Source organism: Cervus elaphus, chromosome 20 (genome assembly GCF_910594005.1).
Source record: "Cervus elaphus chromosome 20, mCerEla1.1, whole genome shotgun sequence".
NCBI lineage: Eukaryota > Metazoa > Chordata > Mammalia > Artiodactyla > Cervidae > Cervus > Cervus elaphus.
In genome coordinates, this window is record NC_057834.1 from 39225051 (window position 1) to 39247163 (window position 22113).

At 46.8% G+C, this 22113-nt stretch overlaps 1 protein-coding gene across 1 annotated transcript in view; it reads right to left on the minus strand.

Moving 5' to 3' along the window:
* Nucleotides 1-7151: 7151 nt before the first annotated feature.
* Nucleotides 7152-22113, minus strand: part of IL6R (interleukin 6 receptor) — a 52442-nt gene continuing 37480 nt past the window's right edge. Inside the window, exons 7-10 of the mRNA XM_043877211.1 lie at nt 21633-21676; nt 20191-20260; nt 16336-16429; nt 7152-10072 (exon numbers count right to left, since the gene is read on the minus strand). Of these exons, the coding sequence (XP_043733146.1) occupies nt 9826-10072; nt 16336-16429; nt 20191-20260; nt 21633-21676 (455 nt within the window). The 3' untranslated portion in view covers nt 7152-9825. The remainder of the gene's footprint in view (nt 10073-16335; nt 16430-20190; nt 20261-21632; nt 21677-22113) is intronic.

The window sequence follows — 22113 nt, forward strand, 5'->3', positions numbered from 1 at the left end:
GCTGAAACTCTAATACTTTGCCACCTGATGCGAAGAGCTGACTCATTTGAAAAGACCCTGATGCTGGGAAAGATTGAAGGCAGGAAGAGAAGGGGACGACAGAGGATGAGATGGTTGGATGGCATCACCAACTCAATGGACATGAGTTTGAGTAAACTCTGGGAGTTGGTGCTGGACAGGGAGGCCTGGTGTGCCGCAGTCCATGGGGTCACAAAGAGTTGGACACGACTAAGCGACTGAACTAAACTGAACTGAAAGTAGTCAAATTCATGGAGACAAAAAATAGAATGGTGATTGCCAAGGCCTGGGGGGGAGGGGAGATGTGGAAGCTGTTGTTTAATGGTATAAATTCTCAGTTTTGCAAGATTCTAGAGGTTGTTTACACAACAATATGAATGTACTTAACACAAATTTTATGTCTTTTGCACGCATGCTAAGTTGCCTCGGTCGTGTCTGACTCTTTTCATCCTCATGGACTCTAGCCCACCCAGCTTCTCTGTCCATGGGATTCTCTAAGCAAGAATACTGGAGTGGGTTGCCATACCCTCCTCTTTATGTCTTTTACCTCAGTTTAAAAAAAATTCCAGTCTCTATTATCTTACAGTGAAAATGCTCCTAGCAGACTGGACATCCAGGTTGTCACAGGTGATCAGTGAGTTCTCTCCCCACAGATGAGCCACACGGACACAGGTGGGAGAAGTGGGGATTAGGTCCACCTCCTGGACCACCCTGTGGTGGGTCCTGGGCTTGGGCATTCTGTGCCTGCTTGAGAGAGGCTCCACCTATGGATCTGGTAGCCTGAAGTCCTCCAGGACAATTTAAGCCCTGATAATGAACATGTAATTATAAATTAAGGAGACTCACTCTGAGCCATGGGGATCATCATTCCCAGAATCCACAAGTAGCACCAGGATGACTTCCCCTGTGTCGTGAATCATTCGTTGTGGGTCTCTGTTTCCATCTCAATTCAAACTTAAAACACTTCCTACATGACATCTTTTTCAATGATTCCTATTGGCTTCTTTAAGCCATTCTGAGTTTATTTTTGTGTATGGTGTGAAGGTGTGTTCTGACTTCATTGATTTACATTGTTCCTACTGCTTTCTGATTTGTGTGTATAAATAAACAAGATTACCAGTTTGGATGAACTAAGGGAAAGAGATATTACCTGTGCACATAAAAGCCAATGGGGGGAGTAGAGGGGTAAATTAAGAGTTTAGGATGTTAATATCTATCTTATATATAATAGTCATACACATTGCTATATATAAAAGAGATAAACAATAAGGACCTACTATATAGCACAGGGCATTATATTCAATATCTTATAATAACCTCTAATGGAAAAGAAAAAATATATGTATATATAAAACTGAGTCACTTTGCTGAATACCTGAAACTAACACAACATTGTAAATCAACTATACTTCAATAAAACAAAAAACCGAAGCCAAGTAGTCAGTCAAAGTATCAACCAGTATACTGTGAACAAGTGAGAATTGTGGTTTACATTAAAAGATAGTTAAGGAAGATGTGTTTGTATTCATTTTTTATTTATTTATTTATTTTTTTTTTTGGGTCGCTCTGGGTCTTTGTTGTTGCATGCACTAGGGTTTTCTCTAACTGCAGTGAGGTGGGGCTTCTCTTACTGCTGAGCACAGGCTCTAGGCATACCAGCTTCAGTAGTTGTGGAGCGTGGGGGCCTCATTAGTTTTGGCTTGCTAGCTCTGGAGTGGGGGCTCAGTAGTTGTGGCACACAGGCTTAGTTGCTCTGAGGCATGTGGAATCTTCCCAGACCAGGGATCGAACCCATGTCCCCTCCATTGGCAGGTGGACTCTTATCCACTGCATCAGCAGGGAAGTCCCTATTTGCATTATTTTAAATGGTATGTCTGCAAGTGAAGCATTACCCCTAAAGTCCTTGCACATTTAAAATGGAGAATGTCAACGCTTTTAAAAGATTCATATAATGAACCATTCTGTACCTTTACTCAACTTTAACAGTTACTGTCTCATAGTCAGTTTTACTTTATCTATGATCCCCATCTACTTCTTGCACTTTTTAATTAACAATTTTTTATAGGCAGTCCAACCTGGTTTCACTATTCCAAAATACAGGGATCATAATGGTTTAGTGAAAAGCTTTCTAACTGTAAAAACATACAGGTTCAAGACAAAAAATTTTAATATGCGTAAAAGAAAAAGAAGGAGCAAATCTGGTCTTCAGCAGCTTCCTAATGCTCTTAGAATGTCGAAAAATTTCTCTCCATATTGCATGTCCAAGGCAGGTCTCACCCCAGGCCCTGCACTGTCAGCCTCCCTAGGCCACCCCTTCCACCTGGAACCCTCCTCTGTTTTCACTTTCCCTGTCCCTTCCTTCCCTGACTCCCTAGACCAGGTTAGTCACTTGGCTCCTGGAGACAGCAAGAGCATTTGTTCCCTGATTTCCTGGCTCAGTGAGTGAACTGACAGCATCTTTGGGGAGGGATTGGTTCCTCTTACATCCTGACATGGTGATGGAGTAAACATCCCCTGAAGGACTCAGCCCAGAGATCCCAAAGATCATTCACCCTTTCTCAGTGGACATAGTAAAGTTCCCATGCCATAAATAAAGCACAGTTTGGGGATTTCAAGGAAGTTCATTCAAGTATTGGTGGCACAGCAGTAAAGAATCTGCCAGCCAATGCAGGAGATGCAAGAGAAGAGGGTTTGATCCCTGGATCCGGAAGATCCCTGGAGAAGCAAATGGCAACCCATTCTAGTATTCTTGCCTGGGAAATCCCATGGAGAGAGGAGCCTGGTGGGCTAGAGTCCAAGGGATCTTAAAGAGTTAGTCATGACTTAGTGACTAAACAACAAACAACATTAAAATATACACCAAGGAAGCAACAGAACACCAGATCAATCACTCAGAGTTCAGAGGAATAGATACAGGACTGATACAGTAAGAGGGGAAGTGGTTTGGTTTCTGATGAAGGATCACTAACCGTAAGGAGCTATTTGCTGCCCCCGCCTCTGCGGCCCACCTTCTCTGTGGATCCTATTTTTCAAGCATCGCTGAGGTCTGGTGGCCTCAGGGACACACCTTCATAGCTCAGACTCCCAGGGTCTCGGCTTCCGCACTGATATGTGTGATAAACCAAATGAAGACTCCAGGTCCATCTCCCCGTGAGGGTGAGTGGGCCAGGCCCCCACCTAGCACGGGGGCAGAGCACCTAGCCTGGGACAGAGGGTGGAAAGGTAGGCCCATCCTGGTTGTCACCAGGGGCTGAAGGGCCACACAGCAAGGGAAAGAGCACTGGCTTGGGGTCAAGCAGACCCATGTTTAGGATCTAGTTCAGCCTCTTACCCAGCTCAGGAGTCTTAGACCACTATGTTCACCGATATGAGCCTCTGTGGTTGCATCTGTAAACAGGTGAAAACATTAACCTCTCATTAGGATGAGAAAGAATATCCTATTTGTGAATCACATGGGGAGGGTCCATAAATGGCTGTCGTTATTATTAGCTAATCTTAATATGCCACCTCAACCAAAAAGGGACGGTGACCTTCTGGATAACCAGCAGGACCAGTGGTGTAGCTCTTTGCTGTCCACAGGGTTTGTTGCCTGCTTAGGCCCCCAGTAACGTGAGGCCATAGAACCTCACCTCCCACGCTGCAGTCTCCCTCACAGAGACCCTCGGAGCCGGCATGGCAGGAGAAACTGAGCACCTTACACTCACGTAAACACATACCCACTTTTGTGATCTGGAGGGTCCGGGGTTGAAGCCTGGGCTTCTTGTAATTCCTGGACCCATTCACAGACAGGATCGACTGAAATCTGAGGCCCCAGGGCACCTGCCTCCTCATAGAAACAATCAGGGTCCACAGCCACTCTCGGGGTCCATCACCACCTTCTTCAGGCTGATCTGGAATCCCTGCTGGTTGTGGAGACTCCAGGGTACACCTTGTGGACCTGTGCCCTGCAGGGCAATGAACATGCTGTCCACACGGGCAGGTGCTGCTGACACAGTCCTCCTCTACCTGTCCCCCCTCCCTTCCTCAGTCACTGGGGACAGACCCCAGAATGCCCCAGTTACACTGAGTGGGGCATTTCATCATTTCAGAACCCTCACTGTTCAGCACATGCATTTAAAAACCAAAATAGGGGACTCCCCTCTTACCCCTGTGGTTAAGACTGTGTGTGGCTGCCAAAGTAGGGTTCAATCCCTGTCGGGGCCCTAAGATCTTACATGTCGCACAGCATGGCCCCCAAAATTAATTAAATAAAAAACAAAATAGAATTCAACTGTCCTCCCGATAAATTTCATTCTTTAAAAAAATCATAATGAAATATTAAAATGGACTTGTGGTTGCCAAAGGGGAAGGTTGTGGGGGAAGGAAGGGTTGGGAGTTTGGAATAAGCATCTTAGTTCCCCAACCTGGGTCCTCCACAGTGGAATCAGAGTCCTAACCACGGGACCACCAGGGAATTCCCAGAAGCAAACTATTATTAATATATATACAGAATGGATAAACAACAAAGTCCGACTGTACAGCACAGGGAACTATATTCAATATTCTGTAATAAACCATAATGGAAAAGAAAATGAAAAAGAACGTGTATATATATAACTGAACCGCTTTGCTGTACAGTAAAAATTAATACATCATCGCAAATCAACTATACTTCAAAAAACCAAATTTTTCAAAAAAAACATAAAATGCAGCTTCTCATCACACGATAAGCTATTTTCTTTGCGGACATTCGGTAGCCTTACTAAGCATTTTGAAGTTACCTGAGAAAAAGAAACAGCCTAATTGAATATTGCATATTCCCATAGGGCAAGTGTTTCGGGATCTTACTGAAAAATCTCATTGTATTCATGTTTTGGATAGTCACTGAAAATTGCTGGTGTGAAATAAGATGTGGCTAGGGTTGTTCTAAGGTTGTTCTAAGTAACACACATCAGCAAGAAGACCAGAAGTTTTGCAGAGACCAGGGGGTGGTCAGTATCTGAAGGATCGTGTAGCGCTGGCTCCCCTGCTCAGGACTGCTTTCATGATGGCCAGTCAGTCAGCCCACCCAGCCAGTGCACCTGGCCACCACTCTGCCCGAGAGGCTGCCAGGCCCAGCCCAGCCCTCGGACACTGCTCGGACCAGTTTAAGGCCTTTCAACAGCACACTTCTGCTATGCAGGAAGGAACCATGTTTCCTGCCTCTGGCCTGCGCGTCTCACAGACATGGGGGAAGGTTTGGTGTCCTTCTGCATCAAAAAATAAGGAACGCGCTTTCCTTAATGGTCGTTCCAGTAACTGAATGTTCCTTGCCATCCTCTACAGGATCCCCCATCTGCTCTCTCATTTCTCTCTTCCAGAAAGAGCATCGTAGCCTTACCATCCTAACAGTGATGCGGTGAAGGGTGGGGGGGCCACCCTCTTCCATTTCCTGCTCCTTACACTCACTCCCACACCCTCTATGGGGCCCAAACAGCCAAGCCACTATGGGACATCTGTTTCCCGTGTCACTTTCTGCAAGACAGGGACCAACCTGTCCAAGAAACTGTGGCATCCTCAAGGAGCCGATGGGCCCCATAGGTGTGGTCGGTCGTGAGGCTTTCTTCTGATTCCCTGGGGGTGGGGGTGGGGGGGACCGCACAGCGGGGCCTGGCACTTCAGCTTTAGGTCTGAGTTACACAATTTCCAGGTTTCCATGCAGTTTCCTCCTCCCCAGCCCTGAACTGTTTACACAGCAACTCTTATCCACAGAGCATCCACATGAAGGCCTTCCTCTGTTTGGAAGATGTGGGATGGCAGTGTCCCAAGGTTTCCTATGGAGGATCCTTTTCAATAGGGGACAGATGCAGCCTGATGATGGAGAGGTTCAGGGTTGACTTGTGATTCCGTTAACAACCCCTGTTCAATAAACAGTCTTCTGATGAATAATGGCCCTCCCTTTTCCTTCCCCCCAGGTCCATCACCTGATAATGATGTAAAAAAGGCCGAAGCACCTACGCCCTTTCCAGAAACCCCAGGGCTCATTTGGGGAAATAACTTTCAAAATGAAAGTCTTTGAGAAATTGCAACTTATTTCTTAAACTCACCTGATTTTTTTCCAGAGGTAATTTAATCCTGCATTAAGGAAAAGCTCACCCCCAAATGGTTCTCCTTGACTTTAAATCCAAGTTTTCTCACCCCTTTCCCCGAGTAACCATGCAAGTCTTTCCTTGAAAGGACCCAGGCGTCAAAGCATCATTATCTCCCAGGCATATTTTTTAGAACTTATTTATTTCAAACATTTACAATTTTCATTTTAAATGCAAAATAGCTGGTAAAAAGAAAAAACACTGAAAAAAATTATACTGACCCTTTGCCCCATATACAGACATCACCAGCCTTTGGTATTTGATTTCAGATAATTAGGTAAAAAAAAAAAACAAACTTAAAACTATTATTTCTCTCCAGAAAAAAATAAAGTTGAGGTATTCTATTTAACAGATGTGTGCTCTCCATCCAAATACGGTTTCTCTATTAATTAACAGCCTTGCTACATGCTGTTCCAATCCTTTGCTTCTGAAGTAGATCTGCATTTGAGCATATGTTCATACATCTGACAATGTTCCTTAATCATCATTAAGGTTGCCATAGAAACTTGCTAGCGCTGGAGCCAGGCTACACGGAGGACGTGATGCTAGAAGGACCTTTAGGGGATGCTTGGGAGTGTCTGGCACAGAAGTGGAGCCAGCTTGGCAAAAGCCCCACTGCCAACTGCTGCATGGGAGACTGGGATCCAGGCTCATGCTCCCAGGGACCACCAGTTGCCACTGCTTCTCCAAATTAAGAAATTTCTTACCAACTCAATCTGGAGCTGGGTGTCAGACTCCTCCCCAACTGGGGCAATCTTAAGTGTCTTTGATGAAGCGATATAGCCCAGGACCAAAGCAGCCAGGCAAGACATTCCTGAACATTCTACAGAAAACCCACAAACCATGACCACCCCAGTCTGCCCCACTGAGCTCTGCTGAGCCGAGCTCTGATCCCCACCAGGTGGGCTCCCAATCCGTTCCAGGAGCAGATTCCACCCCTTGTGATAGTGTTTCCTTTCCTTGGGGACAGCAGACAAATGACAGAGACTGGGGTGAGCCCAGAGCCTGGCAAACAAACTGCCAAGGGCAAGGCTCCATCAGGGCAAAGAGCTTTCAGAGTTACCAAAGGCTTTGCACAAAGTCAATGCTACTTCCTTGACACTTACAAACAAAATTTTTTTTTCATTAATGCTACAAGAATTAATGACCACTTTAACTGAAACCCTGAACTAGCATATTTTCAACGTTTCCTACCCAGCAGGATAAGCTGTCCATCTGTAATAAAAATTGTTGCTGGGCTAACATTTCCTTCTGGCTGTGTAGCAGATTGCTACAGGTATTAGGAGAATAGCATCACACGTGTGCTGCAGAAACACAGGTAAGAATGACCTGTGAATTGAAACACACATTCACTGACCATAGATTCAAAGACAGAGAGAGCTTAGGGTGTATACCTATGTACACCAAGCAAGAGAAGACAAACATTTTTCCTTCATCTATACTAGCTTATAAAAAAATAAAGGGAAAAAAAAAAACCTCTTACATTAAAAAAAAAAAAGGCAGTTCCGTTCAAATAATAATGAAAGCAATAACAATTTGGAGATCAAAGCTGCCTAGCTCTCAGCAGTCATGAGCTATCTGGATTTCACATCTTCCACCAGCACCGCTGCCTGGCTCTGCTAATATTACACGTGGGTAAAACTTTGTCAAGAGTTAACTGTGGGCAGAGAATCATCCTATCTCATGCAGATTCTCATTTTCTATATTTCCCTTTAACAGCATTTTTGCTGGTCTCGGTCAAGAAAACTTGAGAGAAAAACAAAACAAAACCACCTGCCTCACTTCTGTCAACTTCAGATTAGTTGCCAAAGGCAGCAACAGAGTCTGAAATTTACAGCCAAAGCCAGCAATGAAAGTCACCATGTAGCCCAACGTCATCACAGTTTGAGCCTGGCAAACAGTAAACAAAACATGATCATTTCTGTCCTTTTTCCACCTGTCTGGTGCTGGTGGCTGTTCTTCTAAAACGGGAGACTGCTACAAAAGTGTTGTGGTCTGGTAAATTTTTAGTGGTGGGTTACACAACTGATTTTAATCACAGCTTCTTTCTGGGACTTCCCAGGATACTTGAGGGTGCCTGTCTGGGTAACCACTAACTTCACTGAATTTTCAAAGCCTAGACAGAAAAGTGCACTGCAGTGGTTGGTGCAGTGTTATGGCTAGACGTTCAGTCGGTGCTTCAATACTAGCTGAACTGAATCACATTCAGGGAACTAACTAAAGAGGAAGGCATCAAGGTTAGGTTTTTTTTTTTTTTTTTTTTTTTTTTTTATGAACCTTGTCTGATACCGGAGGATTCGTGGCTTTCAGTGGTGGGGATTTTCAGCTGACCTGCTGAGTAATCGTGGGAGGCTGGCTTCCCAGCACTGTGACCTGGGAGCTGGACACCATTTCCTTCTCGACCGCCTGGGGGAGTAGTAACAAGCTGCCTTTTCCGCTAAATTAGAAAAGGGGCAGAGTTGTTTTTTCTCCTTTTTTTTTTTCACTTTTTAAGGCAAAAACAAAATTTAGAATGAAAACAGAATCTCTTCTCTTATAGGGGAAAACCTTTTCTCCTCCTTTGTCACTTGATTGAGTTTTGCGCTAAACAAAGTCATTGTGCCTTTCCCCCGTCATTTATCTACTGACTCTCGACTAATACTGAATGCTCTACCTTCTGAAGATAAAAGAGTCAGCAGTTTTTAAAAAACCAAATTAAAACCCATTCTTGCCAGGTTCTTTTGTCTTTTTGCATAAATATTATCTTCCCTGGTTACTCCGGCTCAGTTGAATACAAAATAAACAAAGCTAGAGCAAGGCAAAGTTGATTTCACAACTGGCAGAAGCCTCCCTGATGCCAGTTCTCCTTCTGGGGAGCCGGGAAGTGGGGGGGACGGTGTGCAGAGGCCTCTGTCCCCCTCAGCAATGCTACTACAGATAAGCTTGGAGACCCTGCCCCACTCCCCTCCTTCCTCTCGGCTTCTCTCCTGAAGTCCTGGGATCCAAAAAGGGAGATCGAGCCAGTGCACTTGCTTCTGGATTCAGCAAGTGCCTAGGACGAACATTCACATTCAGAAAATGCTGATGAGGAACTAATTATAATTCCACTTCAAACCATCAGGCCCTGAGATACTATCTGCCCCCACCTCAGCTTCGGGGAAAGAAAAGCAGAAGAGAGCTTCCCCCATACTCAGGCTTAGAAAAAACGGAATTTCGAAGGCACTTGGGTTTCAGGAGTTTGAGCTAGAAGAGAAAACCACGCAGTGGGTCAAGACATAAGCGACTCGGGGGGTCTTTGGCTGGAAATCCATCCCACCCATCTGAGGCTGCAGCTCCTGGTGGCGGGCGGGGGTGCGCGGGTGGCCAGCGGCTCGTCCACACCAAGCCCGGGGGGCAGTCCCAAGCCTCCCCAATCACCCAGCTCTGCCCACCTGAGTGGCCAGTAGAGTCTCGACACCCGTCTCTTCATGGGGGCCTGAGTTCACTCTCACCGTGTAATCAGCGCATTGGGGTCAGGGTGATTCAAAACTCAACCAACACAGCAAATCTTTTTCACCCAGCGTAGAATTTTCTGTGAGGCACTTCTGAAAAGGTGAAGCCAGAGGCCCCAAGTACCTGAGATAAGCTGGCATGGCAGTGAGGAGCGATTTGTGCTAAGCCAGTCTGTTTCAGCATCCACACAGTCTAGGGGCCTGACACCCCAGGCTGCTAGGCCTACCCATTATCTGGGGAAGAAGTAGTCTCTGTTGCTGACGTCATAAGGGCTCCCAGGGCCCTTAGCATCCGGCCGGCTGTTCCTCGATGTGTTGTCAGATTCAAGGCTGCTGGGGGACACCGGTGGGGAGATGAGAGGGACAAGCACTGGGGTGGGCTTGGGCCTCTCAGGGACCAGCTGGCCCAAAGAATACGGCGGGTGTGCACTCGTCTTGCCTTCTTTCAGAGCCTGCAGTTTCCCCGTCTTCTTGAACCTTCACACAGACACACAAAGACAAACCACGCAAATGCTGAGTTCCTGCTGTGATAAACCCAAGAGAAAAACACCAGCAGCTGGCTGCCCTGGTGGGCTGGTACTCTTGGGTCTCAGCTCCAAGGACTGATAACTATTTATTCATTGGCTGCTTTCTATCACCAGGAACTACATAATCCTCTGAAGAGCTATCAAAAATACCCCAAGGGAATAGGTTTGCATGGTGGATCCAATTTACCAATGGGGAAACTGAGGTTCTGAGTGCCTCTTTATAGCACCTGAGAACCTAATTTGTTCTTTGTTCTGCCCCACTCAGATGGTAAAGAACCCATCTACAATGCAGGAGACCTGGATTCGATTCCTGGGTAGGTAAGACTCCCCTGAAGAAGGGCATGGCAACCCACTCCAGTATTCTTGCCTGGAGAATCCCATGGACAGAGGAGCCTGGCAGACTACAGCCCATGGGGTCGCAAAGAGTTAGACATGGACATGACTGAAAGACTAACACAACCATAGAGGCAGCCCAGCGGGACACCTTCTCAGTCCCAAATCCACTCACTTAAAAAAAAGAGAGACAGTATTCTTTCAGTAGGGAAGGAAAAGGACTGTCCTGCTCCCTCAACAGCCCTCCTTTGCTTCTGGCTTCCAATATGCTTGCAGTCCCCAGTTTTCCCTACACCTCTGGGTCCCCTCCCACCACACTGGCACATTCACACAGACTCGGCCATGGGCACCACTTGGGCACGAGTGACTCATTTGACAGGAAAGTCGGTGTTAAACAGGAAGGAGATAGACATCTCTCTGATCACAGCTCCGCTCACCCTGCTCCACTCTGGGCCCAAAGCCAGAGCTCAGTGACTGAGAAGAGTCACTTGACAGCCCAAAGGAAGATGAGATGGAGATAGCAGTCTTCAAAGGTACAGTCAGGTCTCCTCCCTGAGGGGCCCTCAGGCAAGCGGGGCAGCCCATCTTCCCCCCGCTTCCCACTTTGTCATGGGCTAACTTGCTGCCCACTGACCCCAAAGTGGGAGCAAGGTGGTCTCTCTCAATTCTACCAGACGTCAGCTACTTCAGGAAGGGCTGGGAGGGGAGAGGGGAAACCAACATCAAAAACAAGGTTTGGGGATTTTCCTTAGGTTTCTTTTTATATCGACAGGCTATTCCTGTCCTTGTTATGATAAATAATTGATAGTTGGCTCCAAATATGCCATTGGCTCTTAGCCTGTTATCCAAATGGAATAAACAATCTGCAGAATGTGACTTAGGCTTCGCCATTCAGGCACTGCACAGGAGGAGAACACAGCAGGGGCGCTTACTGGAGCTACGCTGGGTTCTTGGGTGGAATCCTCCTCTGGCATGACAGAACTGAAGACAGAGTCATTACACTCTGGATTTCAAAATATTCAGACCCTCTGATCCAAGAATTCCACTTCTGGGAATATACCCTCAGGAAAGCACATAGCTATGGAAAAAGCTTTATGCAACAAAGATGTTCAACACAGTCTTGTTTATAAAAGCAAAACAACAGTCCAAATGCCCAATAACAGGAGGCTGGTTAAGTGATCTTGGGTATATACATCTAATGGAGAAGTGATGAAAGTGAGGTTTACCAAAACTTTTAATAATAAGAAGTGCTTATGTTATATAACTAACGCTACATTTAAAAGGCAGGATTCAGAGTTATGGATACAGAATAATCATGGCTCTGAAAAACAAACCCTGGTGGTCCAGGGGTTAAGACTCCCTGCTTCTTATGCAGGGGGTACAGGTTCAACCCCTGATTGGGGAACCATCCTGCCACACAGCCAAAAGAAACAAACAAACAAGAAACTATGCAGAGGAAAAAGACTTGGAGAAAATTCATCTAAACATAAAGTGCTTTTGATCTGGGTGTCAGCTGCATGGGTGTCTTTGTGGAAAGGCATGGCGCTGTACACTTATGACATCTGCACTTTCCTGTATGTTTGTCAGACTTCTACATTTTAAAAATTAACAGTAGCAAAAAAATAAATAAAAATAAAAATTAACAGTAGCTGTCTTTGCTTAAGGCGTGATTTTTCTCCCTTCTTGCTTTGTTGTTGTTCAGTCCCCAGGTCGTGTCCGACTCTTCGCAACCTCATGGACTGCAGCACACCAGGCTTCCCTGTCCCTCACCATCTCCTGGAATTTTCTCTAGTTCCTGTCCATTGAATCAGGGATGCCATCCAACCATCTCATCCTCTGTCACCCTCTTCTCCTGCCCTCAATCTTTCCCAGCATCAGGGTCTTTTTGAATGAGTCAGCTCTTTGCATCAGGTGGCCAAAGTATTGGATCTTCAGCTTCAGCATCAGTCCTTCTTTGCTGTTTGTCAGTATTCAGCAAACTCCGGATATTTAGGAAATAATTGTGTTCACAATTTTTTTAAAGTTTCTATTGATGTTACTTAACCCATATGGAAAGCAGCCTCTGTCCTCAGATTTTTTCAAAACAACTGGATGGGTAACTGAGAAAGGTGAGCTTTTCTTCTTTTGAAATATTTTGGGGAGTGAATGAGACTTTTTCAGCAAATCACTAAGGGGACTTTGAAACCTCTAGGCCTGTGGTCCATCCAAACCTGGCACTGTCCTGCCCTCGGCAGGGCTCTGAGCACAGCCTGGAGGCTGGAGAGGGTGCGGGGCAGGTAGAAGGAACCAAAAGATGAGCTGCCAGACTTCACCTGCACCTTACCTCCACCTTTTACCTATTTTACATATTTGGACTTCATAACATTTAGTTTGGGGCTTCCCCGGTGACTCAGTGAGTAAAGAACCCTCCTGCCAATGCAGGACACACAAGAGATGTGGGTTTGACCCCTGGATTGGGAAGATCCCCTGGAGGAGGGCATGGCAACCCACTCCAGTATTCTTGCCTGGAGAATTTCATGGACAGAGGAACCTGGTGGGCTACAGTCCATGGCGTCACAAAGAGTCGAACACGACTGAACACGTACATGTGCAATATTTTGTTTTAAGAAAAGGTTCTGCAACTAAGAGAAATTTTTTTTAAAAAACTTAAAAAACACTTATAATTAACCACGGAGATGAGAGAGTGTGATTTTAAAATATTGAAATGAGACACTACATTCAATACAAAATGATTTAAATCATAAGCATATGCATAGGAAGTCCTCAACTAATAGTGTTAGCCATTCTAAATAAATGTGCAGAAAAGTAACTCTCTGCTATGAAAAGCCTATTTTCCCAGTGCCTGATGGCATAAAATAGATATAAATGGGGGCACCCTGGGGCACAGGGAGTACAGTGGGGAGAATGGCCCTCTGAAGTTACAACATCCATTTAAAAAGATAGTATATTGGTGGAAAAATACTTAGGAAGATACTGTGCTTTGCTTGAGACACAAAATAAGTGTACTAAAAATAAAAAGATGGTGACCGGTTGTTGGGCTTTACTGCCTCCATCTGCCTCTCATTCTATCCACTGTAATAATCTGGTCACCCCAACGGTCATGGTGGCCCAACCATTTTGCCACCCCAGGCTCCCACAGCATCTCTTGATACTCATTTTTTTTTTTTTAGCCGCACTGGGTCTTCGTTGTTGTGCATGGGCTTTTCTCTAGTTGCAGGGAGCAGGGGCTACTCTTCATTGCAGTACACAGGCTTCTTACTGCGTGCTTCTCTTGTTGCAGAGAATCTAGGGTTCGTAGGCTTCAGGAGTTGTGGCACCTGGGCTCAATAGTTGCGGTTCCCGGGCTCTAGAGCACGGGCTCAACAGTCGTGGTACACAGGCTTAGCTGCTCTGTGGCATATAGGATCTTCCCGGACCAGGGATCGAACCCATATCTCCTGCATTGGCAGGGGGATTCTTTACCACTGAGCCACCAAGGAAACCCCTACTGATACTCTTCTCTTGATATGGGAGACTTTTGGAAATAGTGTGATTTTTCATTGTTTGAAATTAACTGGCCTCTTTCCAAATAAATTAGCCTTATACGGGAGGATGGAAACTCATCAGGCTAGGAAATAAACAACTGCTATGTTCTCTGCACAGAGCACTGTGCCTTCAGGGACTCTGGTTGTGTAGCAACCAGCCAGTGTACAAGCACCATGAGCATATTAGCAAATTAGGCCTGTGATGAGCACTGTGGCCGACTCCCAGCCTAACACTCCTCTCCTCGTAGTTAACAGCACAGCAAGATAGCACCGCTTGTTGGGGGGCCACCGGCCAACAGTGGACTTATAGGACTGGGCCCACCTCTTAGCTGACCTCAGGCTGGCACAGTGGGCAGGCACTCTCGGGACACCAGTCCTTGTCCTGTCTCTGCTATTAACAAAGTATGTGTTCCTGGGCAAGTCAGCTTACCTCTCCTTGCTGTTGTTCAGGAGTTTGACTAAATGACCCCTAAGGCCCTATCCAAGAAGCATAAGCTGTGGGTTTGAACCTTAGCCTCACCCTTATTAGCTGCAATCACTCTACTTTCTTTCAGCTTTAATTTCCTCATCTGTCAAGTGGAAATCATAATCATGATATTTACAGGACCTGCAGTGAGTTATGAGAAAGACCTTTTGAAGCCCTAATGATATAGAAATAAAAAGAGAACACAGAAGTATGTGTCTGAGGTAAGGCAAGGAATCCCTTAGAACAGGGGTCTCTGACCTCTGTGATCTAATGCCTGATGATCTGAGGTCAAGCTGATGTAATAGTAATAGAAATAGAGTGCACATAAATGTAATGCACTTGAGTCATCCTGAAACCACCCCCCACCCTCTGGTCCATGACTGTCTTCCACAAAACTGGTCCAAAAAGGTGGGGGACCACTGCTCTATAGGGTCTCTGGTGGATTATGAGAAAGTCCATCTGAAACCCAGATGATATAGATACAGAAAGAAGAGGGGTCTGAGGTGAGGCAAAGAATCCCTTAGAAGGGAGTAGGAAGACCTCTGAAAGCTGGCAGGGCCCCTCTCTGGCCCAAAGACAGTGAGTTCTCGGCTCCTCTAGGGAGTTACTCTTTAAGAACCTTATCTTCTGCACACCCTTGGAACAGCTTACTTGCTATTTCATTGAAAAATCAAAGCAAAAACAACCCCGAACACAGTTTGAGTTGTTATCTTCCTCATCTTCCAACCCAGACCACCTTGGTGGCTGAGCTATTCCGGGGTCACTGTGAGACTCCAATGAGCTAGCACGTGGAAAGCTGTCTGCCAAAGTCTTACCCCTCCTTCCCAAACACCTGAAAGACCACCTCTCACAATCACCGGGTAGAATCCTTGCAAGTTACAAACAAGGAAAAAGACAGGAAAAATAGAAAAAAGTAGGATGGAATTTCTCCTCTCCTTATATTATCATTGGAATTAACCACCATCCAAAGCCAGATCCCAGCCTCATCTCCTTTAGGGCGTCAGCATATGCAAAATTGCTAGTTCCTGCAGTAAAATCGTGAACACTGGAAGTTTTCTTTGTTGCCCATTCACTGGGAGCAGTGTCAGGTGACTTCTCTGCAAGCTTGTGAATGAATGGCAACACCAATGACTGCGTGGAAAGAGACTGGGATGATTTGGCATGGCACTACAGTGATCAGAGCACCAACCAAGCCCTCACCATGACTGGAGAAGGGCACTAGGATAGGACATTTAAAGGTGACCGGCTAGGTCTGCTTATTTTCAAATATAGAATATCCCCAAGGAGGTAGTCTAGCCAGGCACTTCGGAGTTACCCGTGCACTTCTGTTGTGGTGCTTCTCAAGTGGTACTTTACTCATTTCAGTCTGTGGCTCTTAGGAGAGGAAGGGTATGTTCATATTGCAATCCCAGAGCCTAAGGTGTTTCTTCAGTGTCTAACACACACTTTCACAGCCAGGCTTTCCTGCCTCTTCTTCTCCCTCTCAGGCCACTCCTTCTCAGTCCCTTTCTCAGCTCCTCCTCTTCACAATATTCCGGTTGTACTCCACAGATGACATTCTTGGCCCCATCTTCTCCCATGGCCCCAACTACCATCTGCCTGGTGGCAGTGATCTGAATGGCCTCCCAAACTTGCCCACTTGGGGTTTCCCCAGTGGTACCAACATATAAGCATTGTTTTTCTACTTGGTTGTCCTGCTGAAGCCAGAAACTTGAGGGTCAGACTTGATTCCTTCCTCTCCTTCATCCTTCCCATCTAAGCTGTCATCAGATCTTGTCCATTCTACCTCTAAAATATATCTGGAATCAACCCATGGCCACCATCCTAGCGCTGGTAAAGCTAGATGTGAAACCTGATAACGCTGCAGGGCCATCCCGGGGTCCTTCTTACCTCAGGATGATGCCAATGCAGAGGAGGGTCCCGAAGGCCAGGCTTCCTCCAGCCACCAGGAACGTGGGCAGTGGTACCAAAGTAGAATCTTGCACTAGAAAAAAAAAAAAAGTAAGGGAGAGAAAGAAGAGGAGCAGAGGAAAGAAGGGGAAAAAAAAAAAAAAACCACTCAGCAGGTGCTGTCAAAACCTCAAAAGAACCTCACCCGTGGAGGAGGAAACAGCTCTGCCTGACAAATTTGCCAGTGTTCTGGCCAAAGCCAACTCTAGAAGGTCTCCCCCAGCACAGTCTGACAGACCCCAGGATGCCACCACGTAGCAAGAGACACACCTCCAGCTCAGAGCTTCTGAGCCTGCGGCCAGCCACAGACTCCCACTCACTTTCAGAGCGGCTTTTCTAGTGGCACTCAGCCGGCCCCACAAGGCACAGGGGCATGCAAGAAGCGGAGCCTCAGGGGACCTCACTGACAGCAGCTCCTGGAGGCTCAGATGCTTTAAATCAAGTGTTTGGGTGCAGCTGTCCCCACTGGATCATCACTTCTCACCTGTCTCCCCAGTTGGTACGCAAGCCCCAGCCACCTGAATTTCAGTCCATCTTTCTCACGCATGTTCCCTCTCCTGTACACGTGTTCTCTTCTCCCCCAGAATGTGTGTCCACCCTTGCTGCACCCCTTTCCCTTTGCTGGCCAGTCCCCCTACTTGGCCTTTGAATCTCACATGAGATGATGGCACTCGCTTTGAGAAGTGATCCTGCTCCACGCTGGCCCGCCTTGCTTACTCCCCCAGCTCCACTTCTAGCCTAAACTCCCTGAAAGCAGGGACCATGTGTGTCTTTTTCACTTTTAACATTCCAACTCCTCAAGTGGTGCCTTGCACAAAGCAGGCCCACCAAAATATTTCATTGAATGAATGCAAAACAAACTAGGTTCACAAACAACCATGTCCTTCCAGAGAAAGCTCCTTCCCATGGCTGCCCGAGACAGTGCCCGGACTAGACAGAGAGTAATCTGAACAAAATCAGCATTCCCTTCCACTGAAAATGCAGATACTTGCAGTCTCATGGACCTGAGAGTCAGGCTCCTCCACCCTAAATGGTACCCACTGCTGATAAAGATGTGATGCCAGTCATCACTCCGGGTGTCTAGTAGACGCAGGCTTTGCCTTGAGCCCAAACTGTAGTGGGCACTGACCAGGACAGGCATCTCCCAGTGTGTCCTAGGTCTCTTGGCAGAGACAGCCATTTCGCGTATGCTTGGCTTACTCTTTCACTAATACTTCATCATCTTTTGTATTTGTTCCTTCCTTCATTCAACAAATATTTATTGAGTGTCTGTCATGTGCCAGGCTTTGTGCTAAGCCTCAGGGATACAGATAATTGGATGACAGAAAGACTCCTGGCTTCCTGGATCTTCTTACATTCTAATCAAGGGAGATAGATGAACAAATACATACCTAATAAGATGTCAGCACTGACAAAGGCGATGATGGAAAGCAAAGCATAGGAAGCAGGGCGTGCCAGTAGCGGGTTCCGTCAAATTGGGTGATCGGGAAAGGCCTCCCCGGGCGGGGGGCATTTGAGCAGAGGCCTGGGTGTATGAAAGGGCTGTCCCAGGGGAGGTCAGGAGATGAGCATCCAGGCAGAGCAAGCAGTGGGTGCCAAGGCCATGAGGTGAGCACGTGTGGACATGAGGAAGGCAGGGCAGATGAGAGAGGGAAAGGAGGAGGTCAGACCGAAAGATCAGGGCCTGACTTCATGGAGACTAGGGCCTTTGTTAGGTCCTCAGCTTTTACTCTGGGAGACAAGATGGTGTTGAGCCAAGAAGAGCTTAAATTTGTGTTTTAAGAGTCATTCTGGCTTTTGGCTGGAAAAGAGTCAGTTGGGGCTTAAGACAAAAGCCAGGAGGGACATCCAGTGGGTTAGTGGCTGACTCCACGCTCCCAGTACAGGGAGTCCAAGTTCAAGCCCTGGTCAGGGAACGAAATTCCACATGCCACAACTAAAAAGAACCCAGGTGCCACAGCTAAGACCTAGCATAGCCAGATAAATAAATAAATAAATAAATAAAAATAAATATTAAAACAGAAGGCTAAAAGCCAAGAGACCAGCAGGCAGACCCTAAAGTCCTACTGGAGAAAAGATAGCAATGGCTGGGCCAGGTGTTGGCAGTGGAGGGGGTGAGAAGTGGTCAGCTCCTGGACAAACTTCAGGATACAACTGACAGGACCTGCTGAAGGACTGGACATGGGATGAGGCTTAGAAGAGGAAGCCTGTCTTACCTCCCAGCCCCAGCAACCCAGAGGATGTGTTGTCTTTACTGAAATGAGGAAGAAGGATGAGAACAGATTTGGGTTGAAGAGGCGGGGAGGCATCAAGCATTCTCTTTTAGACACATTAAGTCTGAGAGTTTTAGTAGGTATCAGGTGGCCACGTCACCTAGGTAGTTGGATACACCAGTCTGGCTGAATCTTCGTGGGAAGGTCAGAGACAGGGCTATACATTTGGGAGTCATCAGCCCACAGACGGTCTTTAAAGACACAGGGCTGGATTAGACAGATCATCGGTGAGCGTGGGTAGAGAAGACTCAAGGGTTCTTCCTCCACAGTATCCCCCGGACTGCTTGCTGCCCCAACCTCCTGCTGTCCCACCCACATCATTCAAGGGTCATTCAAATGGCACCTCCTCTGTGAACTTTCTGTGATTCCCTCAGGACTCTACATCCCACTTTGCTTTACCTCTGGCTCCCTTTGGGCCACATTCCACTCTCCGCTAGTTACTGGTTCACTCTTTGCCAGAGCCTGCCCGCTGGATGGGAGACTCTGGGAGAGCAGGAATGGGTTCGACTCCAAGCTCCCAGCTGTGCAAGCAGAGCTTAGCCCCAGGTGTCTGGCAGGTCCCCCTAAGTGCACTACACTAGGTAGGGCTTTGCAATAGAATGACAGGGCATGGGCAGCCAGGTGCGGCAGGAATCTGCCCAGTTAAAGGTATGGAGGCCAAGGACTCCCTCAGAAAGCCCAAGAGCTATCAGGTGAATGTGTTCAGCTACTGAGCCTCCAGAGCCTGGACTCCATGAGTCCCATCCATATATTAATAGTAAAGCAAACACAGGACCTGGGATCTTTTCCTTTTCTTTTTTTTTTTGGCTATGCTAGGTCTTGGTTGCTGTGTGAGCTTTTCTCCAGTTGTGGCAAGTGGGGGCTACTCTCTAGTACGGTGCTCAGGCTTCTCGTGGCAGTAGCTTCTCTGGCTGTGGAGCGCGGGCTCCAGGGCACTTGGGCTTCAGTACTTGCAGCTCCCAGACACTCGAGCAGAGACTCAACAGTTGCGGTGTACAGGTTTAGTTGCTCTGCAGCACGTGATCCTCTAGGATCAGGGATCAAACTCGTGTCTCCCCAGTGGATCATGCATTGGCAGGGGGGCTCTTTACCACTGAGCCACCAGGGAAGCCCTGGTTGGGATCTTTCTTGATGCAAATATTACTAAGTTTCCCTAGTCTTGCAGGTGTAGGGAATCAGAAGCATTGGAATGAAGGGCTTCCCAAAGATTTATTTCATTCCTCAAAGTGTACTTCATTACAGATTCTAGTAATTTTGTTTGTAGCACATTCATTTGTATTCTGGGCCAAAAGTGACATAGTTTACTGATCTATCTTACTCTTCTTATGGTCCCTTCACTATATCTTAGCTAATGATATCAAACTTGGAAGTATAAAGTAATAAAAGACTATTTCTGCCATCGATCCTTTTCATTAAGCAGACCAGCCCTCTGCCAACACTTCCAAAAAGAAAGGACTTTCTGCAGAGACAAGTTCTTTTGTGCCCCATAAGCAACAGAAACACAAAAATATCCAGTCCTTACCTGGGATGCTGGTTGTTTTTGCAGAATCTTTGGAGAAAATACTTGCATTATCTTCAGTAGTAGTAGGTGCCTAAAAGAAACATTCCTCACTGTGAGCCTCTTTCTGCAGATTCCACCATCATTCAGGACCCAGCTCGGGCACTATCTCCTCCTTCCCTTCCTGCCTGATCCACCCATGGCATTCGTTTCTCTAGCTCATGGATCTCTCCTCGTCTGACCTGTCACTCTCAACTTACTTGTATCTATAGCTTGCCTACTCGGGGTGGGGATTTCTTCCCACATGGCTCTCCACCAGGAGCTTAAGGGCACACCCCTTCCACAGAGGAGATACTCAATAAATAACCTGAAACAGCAGATGTATTATGGGTCTGGTGCCAGGGCATGGGTACTACCACTTACTGGGAAAAGCTCAAGCTAGAATCTTGGATCCACCTCTTACTAGTTACGGAATGCAGGGAAAATTTCTTAATCCACGTGGGCATCAGTTTTCCTCCCTTGTAGGCATGACCATGGGCTTCCCAGGTGGTGCCAGTGATAAAGAACCCGCCTGCCAATGCAGGATACATAAGAGATGTGGGTTCAATCCCTGGATTGGGAAGATCCCCTGGAGGAGGGCATGGCAACCCACTCCAGTATTCTTGCCTGGAAAATCCCATGGACAGAGCAGCCCAGTGGGCTATATAGTCCTTGGGGTCGCAAAGAGTCAGACATGACTGATCAGCACAGGCATGATCATTCGGGCACCCAAATCTTGGTGATGATAAGGATCAAATGAGGAAGGAGATGCCAGGCTTAGAGCCTAGTGAGGCATGGCAAGTTCTCAGCATCAGTTCCCTCCACCCTCCAGCCCCATGAGTGTGGGCTTCACCCTGGAACTCTTTCCGCTGGTGCCTGGACAGTCCTACATCCAATATGGCCAAAATGCAAGACCCTGGCTCCTTCCCCATGCTGCCCAGCTCCAGGGGTGGCTGAGCCTCCCCGCTAAGCATTGAGGGAATTAAGGACCAGGAGAGGAGATGTAGTTGAATGGGAAATTGGATTACACAAGGATTTGTTAAGCAGCTTCAGAGGTAATCCTCTTTTCAGAAAATTATGACACCAGGAATCCATAGGGGAAGAGCACAGATACACAAGCTAAGCTACTGGTGATGCCCAGAGGTACAGAGATGAAACAGCAGTCACCAGACACACAGAATTCAGAGAGCCGGGCCAGAACCGATCCACACTTCACGCGGCCCACGTCACTGGGACGAGAGAACCGCGCTTCCCCTGCTTTACATAGGTGTGCGTTACAGAGCCCCTGCATTCAGACTAGTTGCTCACAGCCACGTTTCTGGTAAGTGGTAGAGGTGCAACTGGGGTCAACTTCTGCCTGACACCAGCCCACAGCCCTTAACTCTAGGTGCTGTTGCCATGACCCTTTTCTAAGAACGTGAGCTCACCTGCGTGGAGGTGGGCAGCTCGGTCGTAGCAGAACTCCTGGACTCTGTGGATAGAAAAGTCATTATTAATGATTCATGAACCCTGAAGTCCTGACTGATGGAATAAAATTAATCACAATGAATCTTATGCTGAAAACAAGCAACTATCCACCCCTAAAGGACTAGCCATATCAATTCTGATATAATGATACATTGCAATAGTCTTTAAAAATATTTCAGAAAATATAATGTTAAATGAAAAATGTAAGACAAGACAAAGCCCATATAGTGTGATCCAAAGTTTTGCATGCGGTGTCCTAAGTTGCTTCAGTCATGTCCAATTCTTTGCGACCTCATGGACTGTAGCCTGCCAGGCTCCTCTGACCATGGGATTATCCAGGCAAGAATACTGGAGTGAGTTGCCATTTCCTTCTCCACAGGGATCTTCCTGACCCAGGGATCGAACCCAAGTCTCCTGCGACTCCTGCATTACAGGCAGACT